At 43.6% G+C, this 27,174-nt stretch overlaps 1 protein-coding gene across 1 annotated transcript in view; it reads left to right on the forward strand.

Annotated features, from left to right (window-relative positions):
- gpm6ab (glycoprotein M6Ab) overlaps positions 1-27,174 on the forward strand; it is a 311,060-nt gene that overhangs the window by 255,017 nt on the left and 28,869 nt on the right. The window contains exons 4-6 of the mRNA XM_041186261.1: positions 8,957-9,110; positions 11,611-11,687; positions 21,621-21,686. Coding sequence (XP_041042195.1) covers positions 8,957-9,110; positions 11,611-11,687; positions 21,621-21,686 — 297 coding nt within the window. The remainder of the gene's footprint in view (positions 1-8,956; positions 9,111-11,610; positions 11,688-21,620; positions 21,687-27,174) is intronic.

Consider the following 27,174-nt stretch of genomic DNA (forward strand, 5'->3'; position numbering starts at 1 on the left):
TAATAAAATGTTTCATTTAGCTTAATATAAAACCTTTCAAGAACTGGTGGTCTGATTCTGGAATGTAGAATTGCTTCTCAAACATAACACTTAAAATTATAGGTTATGACAGTTGTTTAAAGTTTCCCTCTGGGATGTTTTTTTTAATAACTTAGTTTGACCAACTGCTTGGTCATAACAGATAAAGTAGATTGAGTGAAATTTCCTCTGGGAGGAGAGTTTGGAACATTACCTTAAAATTAGAGATAGGCCATTCAGCAGTGATATCAGGAAGCATTTCCTCACACCAACAGCAGTGGAAATCTGGAACTGCGAGGTTAGGTCAATTGAAAATGTAAAAACTGAGATTGATAAGACTTTTTGATAGGCAATGGCAGTGAGGGACATGGAATCAAGGTAACTATTGAGTCAAGATACAAGACAGTCATGATCTAACTGAATGGTGGAACAGACTCGAGAGGATGAATGTCTTATTCCTGTTCCTATGTTGATAAACAAATCCTCATGCCTCCTTCTATTTAACCGCTTCATAATTTTTAAAAGTTCTATTAGGTCTTTTATCAACTTGATTCCATGCCCCTTAAGGCCATTGCCTAAATGAAAAAAAAATCTATCAGCCTCAGTTTTTACATTTTCAATTGACTTAACCTCAAACACTTTTTCAGGGACACATTTCCAGATTCCCATTACTGTTGGTAAGAGGAAATGCTTCCCGATATCACCCCTGAATGGCCTGTCTCTAATTTTAAGGATTTTCCCCCTAGTTCTGAATTCCGCCCCCACCGCCCGTGCCACCCCCCCCCCCCGCCCCCACCCTGGCCAGAGGAAGTTTCTTTCTATCTAGTCTTTCAAATGCTTTTTTTCATCTTAAACAGCTCAATTTACTTATGTCTTAATCTTCTGTTTTGTAGGGAAAAGATCTCCAACCATCTCAATCTTTTCTGATAGTTGCATCCTCTCAATTCAGGTCACATCCTTGTAGGTCTTTCCTGTACTTTCCCCAGTGCTTCAATGTTCATTTTGCAAGACCAGAGCTGCAGATCGATTTGATTCATTTGGGTAAACTATTGCAGCTGGTAATCAGGTGATGTAAACCGTGTCCGGTTTTCAGTACCTTGACATCAGTGGAACAAGATTAGGCAGTGGGTTTTATAATGGTTGGGCAATTTGCTTAGCCGGATTACCCTCCCATACAGTGATGAAAAAGATGCATAATACAGATACATGACTCATTTATGTTAAAACTGAAAGAAAAAGGGATGTGGTGAAAGGTGAGAAATCTGCTTCTTCATCATCAGCTTTGAGTAGGCATGAGCTGGATTCTTTCAAAACTGTTTTTACCACGATTCTGCATATGTGTTTTTTGGAGCTGATGTTCACAATACACACCTTGTCAGGTGATTTATGTGTTGTCTATAACATGCAAAGTCAGAGAGCCGAGAGGTTATAATTATCAGGAAAGACTGAACAGGCTGGAGCTCGTTTCTCTAAAACAGAGATGCTGATGGGCATGCTAATAGACATGTTTAAAATTATGAAGAGGCTTGATAATGTAGATGTGGTGAAATTGCTTCCACTTACAGGGAATCTAAAATTAGGGGTCATTAATACAAAATAGCCACAAATAAATCCAATAATGATGGAATTTGAACAGTAATTACATTCTGAAAAGTAACTTGTCAAAATGATTTAGAGTAATGTGCTAATGCGCTGGAGATAATAATACCCACCTAGGTATTCCTTCTATGGATTACGAGCTGTATTGAACCAACTTTGTGGGTTGGAAACTATGATCAAACTCACTGAAATTCTGGAGAAACTCTTTTATTCAGAAAGTGGTTAGAACCTGGAACTTGCCACCACATGGTTGAGAGAAAAGCATGGATGCCTTTAAGGAGAAGCTAGATAAGTACACGAGGGAAAAAAAATATATACATATATGCTGATAGGGCTAGGTGAAGAGGAGAGGAAGGGGGCTTCTGTGGAGCATAATTACTGGTAGAAACCAGTTGGACCAAAAAGCACATTTCTATGCTTTAAACTTCTGTGTAAGATGTGTGAATACATTTGTTTAATGATGTAACAGAAATAATGTTATGGTAATAATATAAGTTTTATTGGATAAAATTGGGCAGTTATATAATTTAAGGGCACAGAAATATACAGCAAAAAGAAGTTTTGGTACAACTCAACTTAAAATATAGATATATTTATATAATATATTTATATATCATATGCATTATATTTATATATATATATATGTATTTACATATATTTATATTGCATCTTTATAAAAACAGGTGGCTTATATTTTAGAAATCTCTATTTGTGCAACATTTGGTTTGTTGCCTCCCTGGTGCTAGGCTCAAGGATGTCACAGAACGGCTGCAGAACATTCTTGCAGAGGAAGGCGAACAACCAGAGGTTGGGGTCCACATTGGTATTAATGTGGTAGGAAGGGGAATGTGGTCCTGCAATCGGAATTTCGGGAGCTAGGTAGAAAATTAGGAAGCAGGATCTCCAAATTAGTAATCTCCGGATGACTCCCAGTGCCACGTGCAAGTGAGTACAGAAATGGGAAGAGAAGACAGATGAGTATGTAGCTGGAAAGATGGTGCAGGTGGGAGGGCTTTAGATTCCTGGGACACTGGGACTGGATCTGGGGGATTTAGCAACTGTACATGCTGGATGGGTTGCATCTGAACAGAGCCTGGACTGAGTTCCTTGCAAGTGCTGTTGGGGAGGGTATAAGCTAACTCAGCAGGGGTGCGGGAACCAGAAGAGAATATTAGAAAGTAATACCACTGTGCATGGAATACTGGGAGAGGCAGATAGCACTTAAATAGGGAATAGTAGGTTAATAGATGGAGTCGGAGTAAGGGAGCAAGCAATGAAATCTAAATCGGGGTTACACTGCATAAATGTGAATGCATGGAGTATAGTTAATAACATTGGGAAGTTACAGGCACAGATTGCCTTGTGGGATTATGATGTTGTGGCAATAATGGAGACCTGACTTAAGGAAGGACAGATCTGAGTGTTAAATATCCCTGGTTACAACGTGTTCGGAAAAGATAGGAAAGGGAAAAAGGAGGTGGGGTGACGTTTTTGGTTAGAAGAGTATTGCAGCACTGGAGGAAGAGGATGTGTCAGAGGATTTAAGGACAGAATTAATTTGGCTAGAGCTAAGGAATAAGAAGGGTGCAATTATGTTGCTCGGTGTAATATATAGATCACCAGCTAATGAAAAGGACATTTGCAAGGAAATTACAGAGAGGTGTAAACATTGTAGAATAGTTATAATGGAACATTAATTACCCATTTTCTAAACTAGGATAGTGGTAGTGTAAGGAGGAGTGAGGGACAAATGTTCCTAGATTGTGTTCAGAAGAATTTCCAACAGCAGTATGTGCCCAGTCCAACAAGAAAGGAGACACTGCTGGACCTGGTTCTTGGGAATGAGGTGGGCCAAGTGGATCAAGTGACAGTGAGGGAACACTTAGGGGACAGTAATCTTTGTATCATAAGGTTTAGGGTGTCGGTGGAAAATGACATTGATCAATCCAGAATAAGAATAATCAACTGGCAGAAAGCGGACCTCAATGGGGCAAGAATGGAACTGGGCTGGATAAACTGGAAACAAAGGTTGGTGGGAAAAGCAGTAGCTGAACAATGGGCTACCCTCAAAGAGGAGATTGTTTGGGTACAGTCAAGGTACGTTCCTTCAAAAGGGAAGGGTAAGGCAAACAAATCCAGAGTTCCCTGGATGATAAAGGAGATAGAAATTAAGCTAAAGAAGAAAACACGGGCTTATGACAGGTATCAGGTAGCAAATACAATTGACAACCAAGCTGAATACAAAAGATTCAGAGGGGATGTGAAAAAGCAAATACAAGAAGCAAAGAGGGATTATGATAAAAGATTGGCAGTTAACATAAAAGGAAATCCCAAAGTATTGTATAAGCACATCAGTAGTAAAAAGGTGGTAAAAGGAGGAGTAGGGTCGATTAGGGGCCAAAAAGGGGATTTACACATAGAGGTAAGAGGCATGGTTGAGGTGTTAACTGAATACTTTGCATCTGTCTTTACCTACGAGGTAGATGCTGCTCAGGCCATTGTGACAGAGGAGGAAACTCAGTCATTAGAAAGGTTTAAAATTGATAAGAGAGATGGATTGGATAAGCTGTAAGTACTTAAAGTTAATAAGGCACCAGGATTGGATGAGATGCATACAAGAATATTGATGGAAATGAGAGTGGAAATTGCAGAGGCACTGGGAAAAATTGTTCAATGTTCCCTGGATTTGGGGAAGGTGCCAGAGGACTGGAGAATTGCAACATTATGCCCTTGTTCAAAAAAGGTTGTAAAGATTTGCCTTGCAATTACAGACCAATCAGTTTAACATTGGTGGTGGGGAAACTTCTAGAAACAATTATTCAGGATAAAGTTAATAGTCACATGGAAAATTGTGGATTGATTTGGAAGAGTCAGCATGAATTTGTTAAAGGAAACTTGTACCTAACTAACTTGTGGGAGTTTTCTGAAGAGGTAACAGAGATATTTGATGAGGGCAAGGCCATTGATGTGGTGTATATGGACTTCCAAAAGGCGTTCAATACAGTGCCACACAAAAGACTTGTGAGGAAAATTATAGGCCATGGAATAAAAAGGACAGTAGCAAAGTAGATACAAAATTGGCTGAGAGATAGGAAACAGAGATAATGGTTAATGAGTATTTTTCAGGCTGGAAGAAGGTTTGTAGTGGAGTTCCCCAGGGGCTGGTATTGGGACACTTGTTTTTCCTGATATATATTAATGACCTAGATCTTGGTGTGCAGGGGACAATTTCAAAGTTTGTGGATGACACAAAACTTGGGAGAATTGTAAATTGAGAGGAGGACAGTGTAGAACTTCATAAGGACATTGACACATTATGGAGTGGGCAGATAGGTGGCAGATGAAATTCAGTGCGGAGATACAGTTTGGTACAAAGAGCATGGATAGACAGTATGAAATAAAGAATACTATTCTAAAGGATGTGCTGGAGCAGAGAGACCTGGGTGTATATGCACATAAGTCATTAAAGATGGCAGAAAGGGTAGAAAGAGCTGTTTCTAAAGCATACAATATTCTAGGCTTCATTAATAGGGGCGTAGGGTACACAAGCAGGGAGGTTTTGATGAACGCATGTAAGACACTGGTTAGATCTCAGCTGGAGACTGTGTACAGTTCCAGGCACCACACTACAGGAAGGATGTGAGCGCATTGGAGAGAGTGCAGAAGAGGTTTATGAGAACGGTTCCAGGGATGAGACACTTGAGTTATGAGGAAAGATTGGAGAAGCTGGGACTGTTTTCCTTGGAGAGGAGAAGGCTAAGAGGAGACTTGATAGAAGTTTTCAAAATCATGAGGGGTCTGGACAGAGTAGATAGGGAGAAACTGTTCCCGGTCGTAAACGGATCGAGAACCAAAGGGTGCAGTTTTAAAGTGTTTTGCAAAAGAAGCAAATGCGAGGTGAGGAAAGCTTTTTCACACAGCGAATAGTTAGGGTTTGGAATGGACTGCCTGGAAGTATGGTGGAAGCAGCTTCAACTGAGGTATTCAAGAGGGCATTGGATGATTATTTAAATAGAAACAATGTGCAAAGTTATGGGGAAAATGCAGGAGATTGGCACAAAGTTAAAATGCTCAGAGAGCTGGTGCTCTATGACCCTAATAATGAAGCCTAGAATATTGTATGCTCTAGAAACAGCTCTCTGTACCCTTTCTGCCACCTTTAATGACTCATGTGCATATACACCCAGGTCTCTCTGCTCCGGCACACCCTTTAGAATAGCCTCCTTCAGCACCGTTAGAATTCTGTGATTCTGTGTTTGGTCTTTTATTTAAATCTCCTGAACCTTGCTTCAAAATTGAGCAGTTTTGATAAAATAAGTGGGGAAGACAGTGGGGAAACCATGGTTGGGATAATACAGATAGCGGAGAACACACACCCATTGCACCCCACACCGCTACCCCCCCCCCACCCCACCCCACCCACACCCCCCACCCCCCCACCCCAGGCCCCAGGAATGATGTTGGCGTGGGGTGCAGCCAATCCAATGAGCTGGCAGCTCCATCAGTCCTGGTAGCGCCAGGAAGGCGTCAGTGGTCACTATTGGTACTGCAGCTGAAGAGAGGAGCCCAAGGCCTAGGATCTCCGGAGTAAGTAAGTACGGGGTTTCAGGCTGGGGGTGTTTGGGAGCATGGGGAGAGAGGTGGGGTTTAAGAGAGGGAGCGGGTAGAAAGGAAAGGGGTTTCAATCTCTAAGGGGTGGGGGGGGGGGGGGTGCATCCCGAAGAGCACACCCTTACTCCGGAGATCCTAGGCCTTGGGCTCCTCTCTTCAGCTGCAGTACCAATAGTGACCACTGACGCCTTCCTGGCGCTACCAGGACTGATGGAGCTGCCAGCTCATCGGATTGGCTGGAAGCTCCAGAGGGTGAGACTTGCACCCCACGCCAACATCATTCCTGGGGCCTGGGGTGGGGGGGTGGGGGGTGTGGGTGGGGTGGGATTGGGGGTGGGGGGGGGGGGTAGCGGTGTGGGGTGCAATGGGTGTCTGCTCTCCGCTATCTGTATTATCCCAACCATGGTTTCCCCACCCTTACCAAATGAGGTTAAAACTCAGGCTTCCCACTCCTGCCCAGGCCTCCCACGCTAAACATATTATGGCGCGGGCAGCATATTATTAGGGTCAATAGGCTTGATAACAAGCCTAATTGACCTTTTATTGGGCATCCAATTTTGGTGCCCGCCCCCTCCCTAGTTTATGGGGGCTGAGCTCGGTGTGGGCAGGAAGATGGTTGAAGTCAAATGGATGACTGATTCAATCGCCAAAGCTACCTGCTGGGTGAATTTAAGTAAATTATTCCATTCATTTAAAAGGCAATTGACTAAGTGTGAAAGAAAGAAGCATCTAAACGAATGGTGAGAACGAAAGCTTAGGGAAAGCAAATGTGTGTGGGTACGTCTGGCTGAAGAATAGTGTTCTGAGGTAAAAACAGAAAATGCTGGAAAAACTCAGCAGGTCTACCAGCATCTGTGGAGAGAAAGGAAACAGAGTTAGCATTTCGAGTCCGTATGGCTCTTCTTCAATCATACGGACTCGAAACGTTAACTTTTTCTTTCTCTCCACAGGGGCTGTTGGACCGGCTGAGTTTTTTCCAGTATTTTCTGTTTTTGTTTCAGATTTGCAGCACCTGCAATATTTTTGCTTTTATCCTGAGTGTTCTGAGATGGTCCCTCCGCCTGTGGACTCAGGGCAGGATTTTGCCCTTGACGGGTGGGCTCGGTAGGGGTGGGCAGGTGGGGGAGGTCGAGAAGCCGATCACCGGCATCGGAGTGCAATGTCACCCTGGTGCGTCAATTAAGGCCTGGCCAGCGTGAAACTCAGTGCTGCCTGTGCAGGGAGAGGGGAGGAGGACATGCAGGCTGAGCGCAAACTTTGCACATGCGCGCGAGTGAGCGCTGCATAATCTCCTTGAAGCACAGAGCTGCCTCAGGGAGGTGAAGTGTTGTTAACAAAAAAATAAAGAAAATAAAAATGTAATGAAAAATGTCCCCCTCATGTCATGTGACTGTCACATAAGCAGGGACGTCATTAATTCAATTGTGAAATTTATGTTTTATTTTTATTTGCTTTTGGAAATCTCATCCCGCCCGTGGATGAGGTTTCTAAAAAAAAAATGCGAAGGCTGCTTGGCCTTTTCGCCTGCCCGCCAACTGTTAGGTTGGGACAGCTAGTGAAAAAATTAGGTTAATTGTTTATTTAATGGCCTTAACAGGCCTTTTAACTGTTGGCAGGCACGCTGCCAACTCCGGCGCGTGCCCGCCGAACGAACTATCGTGCGACTGCGCAACACATGTCATTACACGCTCGAACGGGTTGGGCGCATGCCTGCTTGCTGAGTGAAAATTTCTACCCTAACTGGGGGACTTGGTTTGTAGACAGGCTGCAGACATGATCTGGCATTTACTTAACACTCGTTCATTAGTTCTACATCTAAACAGATTACAGAGTAGGCAAGTTGCTCCTAGGCACTCTTCAAACCTTTCTCTCTCAAGTCTAACACATGACTGACAGATACCACTAGCATGTCATCGCCTGCGTTATGCATTAGCATATCCCATCTGTTAACCTTCATGCTGAGGGTAGCAGAGACATGGTGAGCCGAATGGTTTCCTTCTTTGCTGTAAATGTTCATTCTGTGACTAAAGCAATGGGTATGGTGATTTTCCCTCAAGGCTTCTTCAGTGTTGTGGTCTCACTAACGTTTGACAGGCTGCACCAATCCCCTGCACTTGGAATACCAGAAGGAAAAAACAGTTCATACCAGTATCCTCATGTTTACTGGTGTTCCATTTTAAGGTATACAAGACCAGGTCAGACCAGTACTCTTATTTCCCAGTTTTTACTGTTTTTCCTTCTGGAAAATCACAGGCATGAGGCCCATATTGTATCATGCAGTGTGCTGATAATTCTACTTCCTATGGCCATTAGCTGAATGTTATTATTTCTTTTTGTTTGCAAATTAAAGGACAATTCAAGAAAAATTAAATGAGAGCAGCCATTAAAAAGATGCAATCCTAATATGTTATTTAGAAAATTAATGTTGAAAATGTTCGTGCCATATATAGATTCAAATATGTGTACATTTATCATGCTTGCATAAAACTGAGGAAAGCAAAAAAACAGTGAGAGAGTATTTAATTTCTGCAGAACAGGTGGTAGTTTTAGCCTTCAGAGAGCTTGGTAGATCCAGGGAGGTGTTTGGAACATAGGCATTTGTAGAGGACAAAAGAGCAAGGTCCATCGAATTTGCCTACTACTACTGGGGCTGTGCAGTGTTAGCCACATACGTTTGGAAATAAGGCAAAATCTCAGTCATTCTAAGTGTGTCCATTCTCTGTTTCAGTTTATTATGCTGACCTATATCTTCATGCTGGCATGGCTGGGAGTGACAGCCTTCACCTCACTGCCTGTCTTCATGTACTTCAACATCTGGACGCTCTGCCAGAATGTCACCATCATGGAGTCCACTGATCTCTGCTTTGATCTCCGCCAGTTTGGTATGTAACAGTTCGAAATGAGTGACGGAACAAAAATATGTAAGAGTCTTTACACTTTGATTTGAATGGTCATTATTTCTCTCCTCCCTGCTCCTCCACCATTCCCTAAGGCTCAGTTAGTAGCATTCTTATCTCTGAGAAAGACGGTTGTGGATTCAAGTTGCAATCTATAGGCTTGAACACAATTCCAGGCAGATGTTCCTCACTGTAGAACTGAGGGAGTGCTGCACTGTCAGCAATGCCTTCTTTCAGATAAGTCATTAAACTGTGGTCCTTCCTGCCCTCTCAAGTGGATGTAAAAAAAATCCCATGGTACTATTTCAAAGAAGAGCAAAGGAATTTTCTCTTGTGTCCTGGTTAATATTTATCCTCAGTCAAGATTATTAAAATAGATCATATGGTCATTATTGCATTGTATTTTTTCTACATCACAACAGCAGTGACTATACTTCAAAAATAAAGCATTTTGGGGTGTCTACAGGTCAAGTAAGGTATGGTATAACTGCAGGCCTTTCTTCCTTTCTCTCTTTGGTCAACTGTGGCTCACCTGATAGCAGTCCTGCCTCAGAGTCAGATGGTTGTGGATTCAAGTCCCACTTACTCCAATGCAGTACTGAGGGAGTGTTGCATTGTCAGCGGTGTCATCATTAAGATGAACTGTTGAACTAAGGCCCTAGCCTGCCCTCTCAGGTGGATGCAAAAGATTCAAAGACACTATTTCAAAGAAGAGTATGGGAGTTATTCCTGGTGTCCTGGTCAATATTTCTCCCTCAGCCAACATCATAAAAAGATGTTGACAGGGCCCTCAACCGTGTCCGGCCCATCTCCCGCGCATCCGCCCTCACGCCTTCTCCTCCCTCCCAGAAACATGATAGGGTCCCCCTTGTCCTCACTTATCACCCCACCAGTCTCCGCATTCAAAGGATCATCCTCCGCCATTTCCGCCAACTCCAGCATGATGCCGCCACCAAATACATTTTCCCTTCACCTCTCCTGGCGGCATTCCATAGGGTTCATTCCCTCCAGGACACCCTGGTCCACTTCTCCATCACCCCCTACTCCTCAACCCCCTCCTATGGCACCACCCCATGCCCACGCAAAAGATGCGACACCTGCCCCTTCACTTCCTCTCTCCTCACCGTCCACGGACCCAAACACTCCTTTCAAGTGAAGGAGTATTTCACTTGCATTTCCCCCAACTTAGTCTACTGCATTCGTTGCTCCCAATGCGGTCTCCTCTACATTGGAGAGACCAAACGTAAACTGGGCGACCGCTTTGCAGAACACCTGCGGTCTGTCCACAAGAATGACCCAGACCTCCCTGTTGCTTGCCATTTTAACACTCCACCCCGCTCTCTTGCCCACATGTCTGTCCTTGGCTTGCTGCATTGTTCCAGTGAAGCCCAACGCAAACTGGAGAAAGAGCACCTCATCTTCCGACTAGGTACTTTACAGCCTTCCAGACTGAATATTGAATTCAACAAATTTAGATCTTGAACTCCCTCCTCCATCCCCACCCCCTTTCTGTTTCTTCCCCCTTCCTTTTGTTTTTACCAATAATTTATATAGATTTTTCTTTTCCCACCTATTTCCATTATTTTTAAATCTTTTATGCCTACCAGCCTTTCCACCCCACCCCCACTAGAGCTGTACCTTGAGTGCTCTACCATCCATTCGTTTAGATAATATCACCACCTTCAACACCTATGTGTCCTTTTGTTCTTTTGTCTGTGACATCTTTTGATTATCTGCTCTTATCACTGCTTGCTTGTCCCTACAACCACACTACCCCCTCCACCCCCCCAACTTCTCTTCCCCCCCACCTCCCCCCCAACTTAAACCAGCTTATATTTCACCCCTCTCCTTATATTTGCTCAGTTCTGTTGAAGGGTCATGAGGACTCGAAACGTCAACTCTTTTCTTCTCCGCCGATGCTGCCAGACCTGCTGAGTTTTTCCAGGTAATTCTGTTTTTTGTTGTCATAAAAAGATGAACTGGTTATAATCACATTACTATTTGTGGAAGTTTATTATGCGTAAATTGACCAACCCCTTTCCTCCATTACAATAGTGATGATACTTCAAAAGTACTAAATTAGCTGTAAAGTGCTTTTGAGACAACTAATGATTACGACAGGCTCTACATAAATATTAGTCTTTCTTAATTGCTTTCACTCTTTCCTAATGTCCCACATGTTACTGCAATCAGGTGACTTTTTGTTAAGTCTCTGTGGATGGTCCAGAGCAGTCTGAATCAGGAAAACTAATTCTGAATAAAGCAGTAAGATTGTAGATTCCTAATGATGATTGTTCAACAGAAGTTTCTGTTTCAGATTTAACGTTTCGAGTCCGTACGACTCTTCTTCAGAATGGACTCGAAACGTTGACTCTGTCTTTCTCTCCACACATGCTGTCAGACTTGCTGAGTTTTTCCGGCACTTTTTGTTTTTGTTTCAGATTCCCAGCATCCACAGTATTTTGCCTTTATATTTCTGTTTCAGGTATTGTGCCTATTCATGAGCAGAAGACAGTCTGCACCTTGAATGAGAACTTCAGCAAGCTGTGCCAATCCAATGATGTAAGTTCATCCCAGGGTTTACAGCCCAAAGTAACAAACACTGAGTAGATAAGCACATTGAGACACTTAATTATGCAAAAACACCAAATAAATCCAAGATGCTGGAGCTGACCTATAGTCTGGAATCTTTCCCGTCCTATTGCGTATGGTTATATACACAATTAGAAATCCTTCTTGAGACATATACTTCCTGTCCTTAAACCACATTTCATGTTGTGATTATTGATCACACTTTTCTGTTTCCTGTCCAATTTTGCGGTGTCAATAATATAAATGCAGCTGCAAGCTCTGGCCACCAAGTAGCACTGTCTAGCGAGTTCATCCCCCAACTCTGTCACTGGGAGAGAGAGGGGATGATATTTTAACCCAGCACACCTGGTTTAAACCCAGGGAGAGGCATTTGAAATGCTCTGGATTACTAAGCTGTCCAGCCCACGCTACTTTCGATTTTAACAGATGCTTCTGGGACAAGCTGGGGTCCTAATTCATCTGTGCCAATTTGCTTAGGGTTATGAGATTGGGGGCAATGGCAATTTTAACATTGGCCATGGTGAAGTCCAGCATGAAGAAGGTCAGGGCATTGAAGAGGCCCTGCAGCCAAGTTTTCATACTTCCTTTTGTGAACCGCTCCACAAGGAAAGTTTAGGCCCCTCTTGCTCTGGAATCTTTCATTTCCTACCACACTTTCCTCCCAAGGCCTGCCTGATTTTACAGAAGCCAGCAGTCACTCACTCCCCATTCAGTTCCCAGCCACCCTAGGTGACAGCGGCTTCATGAGGTGTAGCATAGTCACACACTGCAGAGGGCAGGCAGGACCGTACCTGCAATTAAAATCCGCCCTCTGACATGGGACCGTATTTTTGTGGAAAAAGCTGGAAGTAAGAGTTGGGAAACTGCTCAACCCGGCAAACCCATCTTCTTTAAAAGGGCCCTTGCACCACCACCCCAACGCCACCCACCACACCCCGCCCCCCCCACACCCCCACCCCCACCGCCTCCACCTTCACTTCCCAGCCCCCTACCTTTGTTCCAGGGAAGCAGATACAGGATGATATCAGGTCCGCCACCTCAGGAGGCAGTTCAGATTGAGCCACGGAGGCATGTGAGTAAGGCCCATCTCAGCTCCCGGGCATTTCAGCCCAGTTGTACTAAAGGTCATTAGGCCGTCTATCCCTCACCCCTCACACCCACACCCACTCCCCTGACCCCTTCGTGTCTCCATGCCCCGTTCACCCTCATATCCTTCATGCCCCCTTCCTGTCCCCTCATATTCCCCATGCTCCTTCCATGCCTCCCATGTATCCTCCATAGCCGCTGACCCAGTATCCACTGTGGGCAGCCATTAGGAGCTAAGTCTTTGAAATGGCGATGAAGAAAATAAACTTCTAACAAGCTTATAGAGTTCTCACTCAGACACATTTCACACTGAAAACTCTCATTCACAAAACCCATTCAAAACAAGTTTAAATCTCTGCAAGTGAAGAATCTGTGGTTTGAAAAAAGCACACTAACATTTAATTCATTTTCCACACCAAAGGCGCACTGTAATAAAATCTATTTGCCTTTGGTCACCTATCTTAATGATTCCTTCTGCGGTTCATTGTTAATTTTTACCTAATGACACCCCTGAGAAGTGCCCTGTGACATTTTACTGCATTGAAAGCACTGTCAAAATCAATTATATACATTATATTAGGAAAAAGTAGGTGGTCAGGAGCAATGTGGCCCCCTGGAAAACTAATATTGTCAATGGAAATAAAGAAAAGGTGGACAGGTTGAATAATTTCTTTGCATCAGTATTTCCTCAGTAGAGGATATTGCTGGCTGTTGCAAGGAAACTAATATTGATATAGGTATAGGGACGCACCAAAATTGAAGAAAGCAAAATAACAGCCATGGTCAAAGTAATGGCTCTAATGAATAACAGATTCCAAAAATTTCCATCAAATAATTGTAAATAAGTAGGTGAGAACATTGCAGATGTCCTTTTGATTATCTTTCAATGCTCTCTTGATTTGGGAACAGTACCTTTAAGTTGTAAAATTGAGAATGTCACTCTCAGTTTAAGGACATGAGAGAGGGAAACCATGGAGTTATAGACCAGTCAGTTTGACAATGTGTTATCAGGAAATTACTGGAGCTTAATATAAAGGACAGAATTACTGAACACCTTGAAAACTTTTGGCTGATCAGAGAGAGCCAACATGAGTTTCTAAAGAGTAGGCCATACCTGAAGAACCCGATTGAATTTTTTGAAAAAGTGACTAAAGTAATGTAGAGGGAAATGTCTGCCGATGTTATCTATATGGATTTCCAGAAAACAATTGAAAACCCTTCGTAAGAGATGGCTAGCTAAAGTTGAAGCTCATGGAATCGAAGGCCAATTGTTGACCTGGTTAGGAAATTGGCTGAGTTGCAGGAGATAGAGAGTAGGGATAAGGGACAGATAGTTTACTTCACACTGATACGACTAATGGTGACCTGCAAGGCTTTGTGTTGAGGCCTCAACCATTCACATAGATTACGGGATAGAAACTCATATATCCAAGTTTATCAATGACATATTATATAGGTGACTGCATAAGCAGTACAGCTGGAAGCATAAAATTAAAAAGGATATTAACAGATTCAGCGAATGAGCAAACATGTGGCGAATGTATTTCCATATAGTGAAAATAAGGATATCCACTTTGAACCTAAACATGATAGAACAGAATATATTCTAAATGATGAAAAGCTAGAAACAGCGGAGATACAAAGAAATTTAGGTGTCCAGAGCATTATAATATCAAGAATAGATACAGCAAATGATCAAAAAAAAACAATAGCTAGAGGGCTAGAATACAACGGGGTAGACATAATGCTTCAGTTATACAAATACCCGGTTAGAATACACCTGTGAGTGCTGTGAGTAGTTCTGAGAATTATATCTTTGGAAGGATATATTTTTCTTGGAGGGAGTGTAGTCTGGTTGGTTCTGGTTTGCCAGAATGATCTCTGGACTCCAAGGGTTAAATTATGAGGAGAGATTGCACAAAGTAGGGTTCTAATCCCTGGAATTTAGAAGGGTGAGTGGTGATTGGATCAAAGTTTTCAAGATATGAATAGGAAGAGCAAGGGTAGATGGAGAGAAACAATTTCCATTTGGTGGGGGATTAGGGGCCATAGTATAAAAAGTAGAGGCAGATGCCACAGAAGAGAAGATGGGAAAAAATTCTGCACACAAAGGGTGTTAGAAATTTGGAACTCTCTTCTGCGGCAATCAATGCAAGGTCCATTTGTAGCTTTAAAACTGAGGCTGATAGGGTTGTTGTTAGCCAATATTATTAGGTGATATGGGGTCAAGCTGGGGTCAGGTCACAGATCAGCCCTGAACTTATTGATTGGCATACTAGGCTCGAGGGAATGGATAGCCTACTCTTATTCCTATGTTCCTACACATTGCAAGTGGTTGTTAGCTATCAAATGAAACAAGAGCTGAGAACTGAGTGAGTCATAAAGGCAGCCATACATCACTGAGTGCTGCTAGTCACAGAGTGTGGGCTTAGGAATTTGGCAAGGGGATTCAGTGAGTAAGGGAAGAGGGAAACAGGTAAGTGATCAGTTGTTCAGTATTTTGCACATTTAGCTTCCAAAATTCAGGTAATTTATTAATAATTGTAAGGTCTTATTAGTAATAGTGAGGTTTACTATCAGTGGTAGAGCTCATTGGAATTAGTAAGGTTTATTAATCATTACTTAATTGAGAAAAAAAATAATTAAAACAAAGTAGTCATTTGGTGGAAACAGAGCTAGAGTGGAACTAGAGAACCAACCAATCAGGACGGTCTTATGCAATTAAATTGAAGTACCCTTTACAATTTTTCTATTATTAGCACTTGGGCATCGCCAGCATTTATTGCCCATCCCTAGTTGCCCTTGAGAAGCCGGTGGTGAGCTGCCTTCTTGAACCACTGCAGTCCATGTGGTGTAGGTACACTCACAGTGCTGTTAGGAAGTGAGTTCCAGGATTTTGACCCAGCGACAGTGAAGGAACAGCAATATATTTCCAAGTCAGGGTGGTGAGTGGCTTGGAGGGGAACTTCCAGGTGGTGGTATTCCCATACATTTGCTGCCCTTATCCTTCCAGATGGTAGTTGGTGTGGGTTTGGAAGGCACTATCTAGGGAGCCTTGATGAGTTCCTGCAGTGCATCTTGTAGATGATACACACTGCTGCTACTGTGCATCAATGGTGGAGGGAGTGAGCATTTGTGGATGGGGTACCAATCAAGTGGGCTGCTTTGTCCCAGATGGTGTCGAGCTTCTTGAGTGTGGTTGGAGCTGCACTCATCCAGGTAAGTGGGGTGTATTGCATTACACTCCTGACTTGTGCCTTGTAGGTGGTGGACAGGTTTGCGGGAGTCAGGAAGTGAGTTACTCACTGCAGAATTCCTAGCCTCTAACCTGCTCTTGTAACCACGGTATTTATGTGACTAGTCTAGTTCAGTTTCTGGTCAATGGTACACCCCAGGATGCTGATAGTGGGGCACTCAGAAAGAAATGGCAATGCCATTGAATGTCAGGGGGTGATGGCTAGATTCTGTATTGCTGGAGGTGATCATTGACTGGCACTTGTGTAATGTGAATGTTACTTGTCACTTGTCAGCCCAAGCCTGGATATTGTCCAAGTCTTGCTGCCTTTGGACATGGACTGCTTCAATGTCTGAGGAGTCGTGGATAGTGCTGAACATTGTGCAATCACCAGCGAACATCCCCACTTCTGACCCTATGATGGAAGGATGGTTTTTGATGAAGCAGCCAAAGATGGTTGGGCCGAGGACACTACCCTAAGGAACTCCTGCAGTGATGTCCTGGAACTGAGATGATTGACTTCCAACAACCACAACCATCTTCCTTTGTGCTAGTAATGATTCCAACCAGCGGGGAGTTTTTTCCCTGATTTTCATCGACTCCAGTTTTGCTAGGGCTCCTTGATGCCACACTTGGGACAAACGCTGCCTTGATGTCAAGGGAAGAATTGGTATTCTTGTGAATCTGTCCTGATAAGTGCTCAACAAAAAGTTTCAAAAGCATGTCTCTCTTTTAGCAGCAATAAAACATAGGGCAAAATTTTTAGTTCGGTGGGCAGACACGCATCTGACTTGACAGAGTAAAATGACATGTGATGATGTTGGGCGACTGTCCTGACTTCAACGCACACTCGCGTGATATTTTGATCAGTGGGCACATGCTGGAGTTGGCGGCGTACCCACTGACAATTAAAAAGCCTATTAAGGCCATTAAAAAGGTAATTAAAAGAATTTTTTCATTCCCTGTCCAACCTTACAGTCCAACCACGGGCAGGTTGAGGTTTCCAAAAGCGAATAAAGGTAAAATTAAAATTTAATTAATGACACATCCCTGCTCATGTGACAGAGTCACATGAGGGGACATGTTTTATAATATTAATAAAATCTTTTTTTTCTGAGTGTTCATCTCCTATTATGCCTCAGGGAGATTTGCAGGCGCGCACTCACATGCATGCCCACAGTTCCCCACTCGCCCTTCTCAGCCCTACCTCTCCCCCCACACATTGGCATGGTCTTCACCTGATCCGCGCTGGGACCACTATTCTGGTGAATTTTATAACTAAGGCGGCAGAGACGGCTTTAATCTAAATAGTGGTGCAAGGGATCATGTGAGAGGAGATGTCGTAAATCAAAGAGCAACAACGAGGTACTGGAGCAGGGTAGCAATTTGGATAAAAATGACTAGAGTGTGGCAGAAAAGGATAGCGATTACAAATTTAAGAGTGCACCAGCAGATAAGGCCAGAAATGGTAACAAGACAAAATTAAAGGCTTTGTATCTGAATGTGTGCCGCATTTGTAACAAAATGGAAAAAATTGTTAGCACAGATATCCATGGCCTGTAGCCATTGCAGAGGCATAGTTTCAGGGTGACCAAGGCTGGTACCTGAATATTGAAGGGATTTGACACTTCAAAAAAATAGGAAGCTAGGAAAGGGTGGTGGGGTAGCTCTGTTAATTAAGGTTGTCATTAGTACAGTTGTAAGAGACATATTTAGCTTGAAAGAGCAAGATGTAGAATCAGTTTGTGGTGGTGATAAGAAATAGAAAAGGTATGAAGTCACTTGTGGGAGTAGTTTATAGGCCCTCTAACAGCAGTTACACTGTAGGACAGAGGATACAGGAAAAAATAAATGGGATGTGTCAGTAAGGTACTGCAGTAATCATGGGTGACTTTAATGTACATGTGGATTGGAAGAATCTGATTGGCAAAGGCAATCTGGAAAATGAGTTCATAGACAATTTCTTTGACAGCAGATTCTAGAGCCAATCAGGGAGCAGGCTATTCCGGACCTGGTGATGAGCGATGAAGCAGGATTAATCAGTTTCTACAAATATTTAAATTGAAAAAAGTAACTAAAAGTGATGATCCTCCAGAGAGTGAGTTTAGGGAATTGATAATGTAAAACAAGGGAATGACAGAGGAGTTGAATAGTATTTTGTGTCTGTAGAAGACTTAGAAAACTTACCAAAGAATCTTGAAAATCAACAGGAGAATGGGGGGGCTGGAGGTGGGTGGGGGGGGGGGGGTTGGGCGCGGGGGGGTGTGGTTGTGGGGTGGGGGGAGAGAACTTAAAGCAGTCACCATCACTCGGGAAAAGGTGCTGGGAAAACTATTAAACCTAAAGGCTGACAAGCCCCCAGAACTAGATGGCCTGCTTCCTAGGGTTTTAAAAGAAGTGGCTGCAGAGATCATAGGTGCATTGTCTATAATCTTCCAAATTTCCTTAGATTCTGGAAGGGTCCCGGTGAATTGGAAAATAGTTAATGTAACACCTTTGTTCTAGAAAGGAGGGAGGCAGAAAGCAGGAACCAACAGGTCTGTTAGTCAAATATCAGTCATAAGGAAATTGCTAAAATCCATTGTTGAGGAGGTTATGGCAGGATACTTAAAAAGAGAGTCAACAAGACTTTGTGAAAGGGAAATCATGTGTAACAAATATATTAGAATGTTTTAAAGAACTAACAAGGTGGATAAAGGAGAACATGTAAATGTGGTGTACTTGGATTTCCAGAAGGCATTTGATAAGGTGCCACATCAAAGGTTACTATACAAGATTACATGATGTAATGGGTAACCTATTAGCATGGATAAAGGATTGGTTAGCTAACAGGAAGCAGACAGTAGGGACAAATGTGTTTTTTTCAGGTGGACAAGCTATAATTATTGGAGTGTCACAGAAATCAGTGCTGGGACCTCAACTATTTACAATCTACATCAATGATTTGGATGAAGGGGCCAAATGTATGGTAGCTAAATTTTCAGATGACACCAAGATAAGTGACAAGATAAATTGTCAAGAGAAGGTATAGAGATTCTCAAAGGGATATAGACAGGTTAAGTGAGTGGGCAAAAATTTGGCTGATGGTGTATAATATGGGAAAATGTGAACTTGTCCACTTTGGCAGGAAGAATAGAAGAGCAGAATACTATTTAAATGGTAAGAGATTGCAGAACTCGGTGGTACAGAGATGATCTGAGTGTCCTGTTACATGAGTTACAAAATGTTAGTATACAAGTACAGCGGGTGATTGGGAAGGAAAATGAAATGTTGGTGTTTATTTCAAGGGGAATGGAATATAAAAGTAGGGAAGTTTCATTGTAGCTGTACAGGGCATTGGTGAGACCGTATCTGGAATACTGTACAGTTTTAGTTTCCTTGTTTGTAAAAAGGATATGATTGCTTTAGAAGCAGCTCAGTGAACGTTCACTCGACATATCCCTGGGATGAGGGGCTTATCCTATGAAGACAGGTTGAACAGCCTGGGCCTATACCCATTGGAGTTTAGAAAGATGAGAGGTGATCTTATTGAAATATATAAGACCTTGATGGGGTTTGATAGGGTAGATACCGGGAGGATGTTTCCACTTATGGGGGAGACTAGAACTCGGAGGGCACTTTTTAGGAATATGAGGTCTCCCTTTTATGACTGAGATGAGGAGATTTATTTTTCTCTGAGCTTCATTAGAATGTGGAATTCTCTTCCTCAGAGAGGAGTGAAGGCTGGGTTGTTGAATATATTCAAGGCTGAGATAGACAAATTTTTGTTAGACAAGGGATCAGAAAGCAGGAGCCAAGTCATTATGGGGGGCAGAAAGGAAAGTGGAGTTGAAACCACAATCGGGTCAACCATCATCTTATTGAATGGTGGAGCAGGCTCAAGGGGCTGTATAGCCTACCCCTACTCCTAAGTCCTATGTTCTTTAAATATAGTGGACAGCAACTTCTAAACCCATGGCCACTGCCATCTAGAAGGACAAGGGCAACAGATAGATGGAAACACCACCACCTGGCAGTTCCCCTCCAAGCCACTCACCATCCTGACTTGGAAATATATTGCAGTTCCTTCACTGTCATTGAGTCAAAATCCTGAAACTCCCTCCCAAAAAGCACTGTGGATGTATCTCCACCACATGGACTGCAGCGGTTCCAGAAGGCAGCTCACCACCACCTTCTCAAGGGCAATTAGGGATGGGCAATAAATGCTGGCCTAGCCAACAAAGTCCACATTACTTGAATGAATGAAAAAAATGTAAAGGTTTATAGAACTGACGTCTCCCATTCAAAATAATTCAAATGCGTTTGTTACATGCAGTAGATTCTCTGTGAAATTCAGCAGGACCTTTCTCTACAGTTGATGTTAAATTGATTTATCACAAGGATATCTGATAAAATTTAGCATTTTACTTTTTGCTAAATGCTGACCACAGTGACCAACTTGATACTAGTAAACACTTCAATGAACTTTAGTTAGGGTTAGAAAGTACTGAAGAGATCCATGCTCACCACTACCACCAATGCCCACTCCCCAATCCCCTCCACCCCATAAACATCCCCCTTACCATACCCATTTCCAATCCAATCTTCTGGAACTTTTAAACCTGGAATTATGCTGTAGCCTGTTGGAATGTCACTTCCACCTCTTTACCATGGAGTCAGGTCAGATCCTGATTGGATCAGTGGAAACTGGTATTAATACTGCAGTGATGCACCATTAAATTCTGCACGAGTTATAGAAAAGCGATAGAGCGACAAGAACTTATATTTATGTAGTTCCTTTAAAGTAATAAAACTTTCCAAGGTGCTTCTCAGAAGCATTTTAAAACGATGTGTGACACTGAGCCACTAAGGAGATATTCGGTCAGATGACCAAAGGTTTGACCAAAAGGGTAGGTTTTAAGGAGTGTCTTAAAGAGGCAGAGAGGTGTATGGAGGCATTTCCAGAGCTTAGGGCCCAAGCAATTGAAGGCACAACAACCACAATGGTGGAGTGATTAAAACCAGCGATACCCAAGAGGTCAGAATTGGAGGAGCACAGATATCTCAGAGGGTTGTGAGGCTGGAGGAGATTACAGAGATGGGTAGACAGGAAGAAGATTTGCGAGGTCAACCATCAGCAGGCATATTGGGCAGAAGGTCGATAAGAGAGAGGACTGGGGCAATTGTGCTACGCACGATGAGCCAGTGCCAAGAGCTTCTATGAGCCTGCCCGAGAATGCCAGAAGAGGCACAGAGGGAAGCTGTAGTGTTATTTAACAGTGAGTCATACCTGGGATGACAGCAAGAGAGCAGGATGGTCGAGAATATATCATAAACGTTTTGATTGATTAAGAATATGTATGGCTATGGCAAGCCATATGGGTACATTTGTGTTTGCATTCTACAAAATCATTTGGTTAAGTGTGTTTTAATAAAGTGCTTCCTGTTAAGTTGCTTCTTTAATGGAGCAAACCAGGTGAGTTGATCGGTGAGCTCTAAGTGTCTCAGAGCTAAGTTTCAACCCTGTCGTATTTTCACAGAATGTTTGATTTCCTGACCATCGACAGTGTGGACATCACATGACATTTATCTTTTTCTCCTAGCTGAACATGACGTTCCATTTGTTCATTGTGGCCCTGGCTGGAGCAGGAGCAGCAGTCATTGCTATGGTGAGTGCAAAACGGAATCCATTGCAAGCCTTAAGGAGAGGCATGACCCGCATATTGATGGGTACAATGATGAAGTTAGTTCACCTCTTCAATGCCACGTTACCCTGTGAAAATGTACATAACTTCAACGGGCAATAACGTCAAATCAATAGGAAATTTCTAAATAGCTATTTATTTTCCAATGGAGACTGATATTAAATCCCCAGTAGCTGGATTTATGACTGCAGTGAAAATCATGGATTCTTCTATGATATGGGATGGCGTTTCTACTGCAGGATAAACATATTGACTTCAACCATGTGATGATTGATTTTTTTTGTCACAGAAGACAATCTGAGCTGTGGCAGTTGGAGCTCCGTTCAATCAGAACTTTGATAGCTGTATCACTCAAAGCTGGAGTGCCACATGTGCTGTAATTACATTTTACCTGAGCACAGCTAGGAATTAAAGGAAAGCATTTCTGGGGAGAATTACATTGCTCCGCTTAGGAGACCTGTAGACCTGTAGCTTTCTTTGCGTTCACGTCCAGATATACAGGTAACCTGGGCGGAAACCAATTACGTGGCTTGAAAGAGTGAGGAATCTCGGGCGTAAGTGGGTTACATTTGTAACAGTGATGTGCCCAGGTCTCCGTCCATCAAAACGCCCTTCCTGAATGAACTCTGCGCGCAAAACTGTCCACGCCTCTGACTCTCAAATCCGAGTGCCCTCCAACCACATTTGTTCAGGGAGGTCCCTCAACTTTGTAAACATTGGGCACATACAGTAACAAAGGGTGGGATTTCCTGGCTCTGCCAGTGGCGGGCATTATTGCGGGCAGAACAGGAAAATTTGGAGAATGGGCAAAAGTCAATTGACTTATGACCACCCTCCGAATGTTTCTGTCCTGCCTCAGCAAAATTTTTCTATACTATATTTTCTATTTCTTTGAATGCATTTTTATGGCATGTTATATTAAAAATTGAACCTTGCGTGAATGATGATGATGGATGCAATTTTGGGTGCATATTCTGGTTTACGTCCAAGGTGCACACTCCTGGGCTTTGTAGCGATTACATCAGTATGAAATGGTGGTTTACCCCCTGGGCAAGGCTGGTCAGATAACTCACCTATCATCGTAACCCCCCCCCTACCCCCCACCATCATAGTGTCACAAGTATAACATACTGGCCTGTCTCATGGTCAGAGCGCATAAAGGGCTTTGGCAGGAACAGTGATTTATTGTGAAATAAAACAGTTTTGCAGGCTAAACAGAAATGAGTTATAGAAGCTGCAAAATCACTTGTTCATTTTTCACGTCCCAGCTCTCTCAGTCTGTGGATAAAAAGAGGAATTGGCAGATGCCTTCAGCAGGTCAGTCTGCACCAATGGAGAGAGTAACACAGGGCGAACTCTTCAAGTCAATGACCTTTAACAGTTTGTGCAGCACATTGGAGCCTGAACATGGAACTCGAATTTGGAATTTAAGTGTCAGTGTAGTGGGAGGCTAGAAAATCCAGAATCAACATATATACTGTAAAGAATGTACAGTTATTCACTCAAAAAAATTGTGTAAAGCAAACTGATGTTGGAGGATTCTTAAACAGAAGCATCTATGATACAATTTATTTGAAAGGAAAAACACAATTGAATGTTTTAGTAGAGCATAATCACACCAAGGGCAGAATTCTCTGCTTGTCCGGTGGGGGTGGGGGGTGGGGGGGGGCGCTGTGCGGGAGGGTGCGCGAGTGGGCGGGTTCCCGATCAGCTACCATTTTACGTGGGCGGGCCAATTAAGGCCCACCCAGAGATGTCCGTCCTGAAGCGCTGTGCACTCCCCTGTGCGGGCCGGGGGGGTGGGGGGTGGGGTGGGGGGGGGAGAATTCCCTGAGCAGGTCTGTGTGCTCTTTCGCGCATGCGCACGGAGGAGCGCACAGCTTTCCCTGAGGCAAAGTGCTGCTGCAGGGAGATCGGTTGAACTTTTAAACATTTATTAAAGGTATGAAAACCTTTTCCTGACATGTCCCCTACGAGCTGGAAGATGTCCATTACTTTTATTTAGAGATTTTCCAAACATTTTAAAACCCTCATGAAACCTCATCCCGCTCGTGGATGAGGTTTCACGCTTTTTCGGAAGGCCGCCTGGGCGCTTTGCCTGCCCGCCAACTGTAAGGTTAGACGGGCAGGCCCTGACAATGACCTCAATTAGGTAATTAGCAGGCCTTAATAGGCCTTTGGCAGTTCAGCGGGCACGTAGTCGATTTGTCCCGACGTCACCCTGCATCATTTTACGTGTCGGCGAGCGGGCCCTGCCCCCGCATGCCGACCGGGAAATTCTGCCCCAAATTCCCATTGTTATAAGAGAGTTACTAATCCTTAAACAGCGCAGGAAGGAATTTCAAACCAATGCGTCTCCTCAAGGCCCGAGAATTTCTGAGGGAAATTCCCTCATAATCTTGCAAAACATGCATTGCATAAACCTGTCACTCCATGCAGTTTCCCACAGACGTACTCTTTTTGAGATGCCTTGATCTTAAAAACAAAAAAGACGCAGTGTTTTAATATCAGTAACCATGAGTCTCTGGTCTGCACGCCTATCTCATGATGCAGGGGTGGTGCCGGAGGATTGGAGATCCCCTGACGTTGTACCCTTGTTTAAAGGAATCTCCAGATGACACAAAAATTGGTCACATAGTTGGTAGTGAGGTGGGCTGCAGGAAGATATCAATGGACTGGTCAGGTGGGCAGAAGAGTTGCAAATGGAATTCAATTCAGAGAAGTGTGAGGTGATGCATTCGGGGAGATCAAACAAGTCAAGGGAATACACAATAGATGGGAAGATATTGAAAGGTGTGGAGGAAGTGAGGGATCTTGCCGTAAATGCCCACAGATCCCTGAAGGGATCAGGACAGGTTGTTAAGGCAGTTAAGAAAACATATGGAATCCTTTCCTTTATTAGCCAAGCATAAAATATAAGTGCAGGGAGGTTATGCTGAATTATATAAAGCATTAGTTAAGCCACGACATGAGTACTGTGTGTAGCTCTGGTCACCTTATTACAGTAAGGATATAATTGCATTGCAGTGTACAGAAGAGATTTTCAAGGATGTTGCCAGGACTGGAAAATTGCAGCTATGAGGAAAGGCTGGATAGGCCGAGATTGTTCTCCTTAGAAAAGAAGAGGTGAAGGAGAGATTTGATTGCGATGTACAAAATTGTGAGGAGTCTGGATAGAATGGATGAGGGCCTATTTGCCTTGGCAGAGAGGTCAGTGACTAGGGAGGGGCATGGATTTAAAGCGATTGGTAAAAGAGTTAGAGGGAAGATGAGGAAAAGTTTATTTTCACCTGGAGGATGGTGGGGGCCCGGGACCCACTGCTTGAAAGGAGGTAGAACAAGTCATCTCATTTAAAAGGTGCCTGGATGTGCATCTGGAGAGCCGCAACCTGCAGGGCTGTGGATCAAATGCTGGGAAACGGGATTTGGATGGGTGGTCTATTTTCTTGGCTTGTGCAGATATGATAGGCCGAGTGGCCTCCTTCTCTGTAGTAAACTTTCTGTGATTCTACAAGGCTTCGTGCTGGGACCGCCATATTTTTTGAAGTTGTGGAACATGAATTGAAAATGTTCAATTGTCACTCCGTTATCACATCAGTGACAGTAAGTTTCGATTTCACAGTCTTATGACTTGCGTCTATGAGTTCACTAGTGGAGTACACCCGAATTGCACAACTTCATATACACTTGTTAGTTGATGCTCGCTATCAATAACGGAGAGAGACCTACATAAGAACAAACTGTGATTGTGTTTATTGCAATGGAAGGCAGAGCACTAAATCCTTGCATGCTTCCACAACCACCTCCAGCTCTAGACTTACAGTCAACCAGTAGCCCGCGCTGTACATTGGTTGGTCAGTATATAAAATACTGGGATCAGCAAAAGTGCCCATGGAGCTGTGGATTGTTGTAAAAATGCAAATAGTTCAGTAATTTACTTGGAGAAGGAAACTTGGCATCCTTACCTGATCTGGCCTATGTTTTGACTTTAGTTCCATAGTGATTGACTCTGAACTGACCTCTGAAGTGGCCCAACAAGTCTCTGCTATACAAAACCATTTAGCAAAAGGCAAAATGGGCAGAAATTTACAGCAAAAACAGAATTACCTGGAAAAACTCAGCGGGTCTGGCAGCATCGGCGGAGAAGAAAAGAGTTGACGTTTCAAGTCCTCATGACCCTTCCACAGAACTGAGTGAATAGTAGGAGAGGGGTGAAATATAAGCTGGTTTAAGGTGGTTGTGGGGGGGAGAGAAGTGGAGGGGGGTGGTGTGGTTGTAGGGACAAGCAAGCAGTGACAGGAGCATATAATCAAAAGATGTCACAGACAAAGGAACAAAGAGGTGTTGAAGGTGGTGATATTATCTAAACGAATGTGCTAATTAAGAATGGATGGTAGGGCATTCAAGGTACAGCTCTAGTGGGGGCGGGGTGGAAAGACTCCAGGGCATCCAAGACTTAAAAATAATGGAAATAAGTGAGAAAAGAAAAATCTATATAAAATATTGGAAAAAACAAAAGGAAGGGGGAAGAAATGGAAAGGGGGTGGGGATGGAGGAGGGAGTTCAAGATCTAAAGTTGCTGAATTCAATTTTCAGTCTGGAAGGCTGTAAAGTTCCTAGTCGGAAGATGAGGTGCTGTTCCTCCAGTTTGCGCTGGGCTTCACTGGAACAATGCAGCAAGCCAAGGACAGACATGTGGGCAAGAGAGCAGGGTGGAGTGTTAAAATGGCAAGCAACAGGGAGGTCTGGGTCTTTCTTGCGGACAGACCGCAGGTGTTCTGCAAAGCTGTCACCCAGTTTACATTTGGTCTCTCCAATGTAGAGGAGACCACATTGGGAGCAACGAATGCAGTAGACTAAGTTGGGGGAAATGCAAGTGAAATGCTGCTTCACTCGAAAGGAGTGTTTGGGCCCTTGGATGGTGAGGAGAGAGGAAGTAAAGGGGCAGGTGTTGCATCTTTTGCGTGGGCATGGGGAGGTGCCATAGGTGGGGGTTGAGGAGTAGGGGGTGATGGAGGAGTGGACCAGGGTGTCCCAGAGGGAACGATCCCTATGGAATGCCGCCGGGGGGATGAAGGGAAGATGCGTTTGGTGGTGGCATCATGCTGGAGTTGGCGGAAATGGCGGAGGATGATCCTTTGAATGCGGAGGCTGGTGGGGTGATCAGTGAGGACAAGGGGGACCCTATCATGTTTCTGGGAGGGAGGAGAAGGCGTGAGGGCGGATGCGTGGGAGATGGGCCGGACACGGTTGATGGCCCTGTCAACGACCGTGGGTGGAAAACCTCGGTTAAAGAAGAAGGAGGACATGTCAGAGGAACTGTTTTTGAAGGTAACATCATCAGAACAGATGCGACGGAGGCGAAGGAACTGAGAGAATGTGATGGAGTCCTTACAGGAAGCGGGGTGTGAGGAGCTGTAGTCGAGGTAGCTGTGGGAGTCGGTAGGCTTGT

Source organism: Carcharodon carcharias, chromosome 4 (assembly GCF_017639515.1).
Source record: "Carcharodon carcharias isolate sCarCar2 chromosome 4, sCarCar2.pri, whole genome shotgun sequence".
Classification (NCBI taxonomy): domain Eukaryota; kingdom Metazoa; phylum Chordata; class Chondrichthyes; order Lamniformes; family Lamnidae; genus Carcharodon; species Carcharodon carcharias.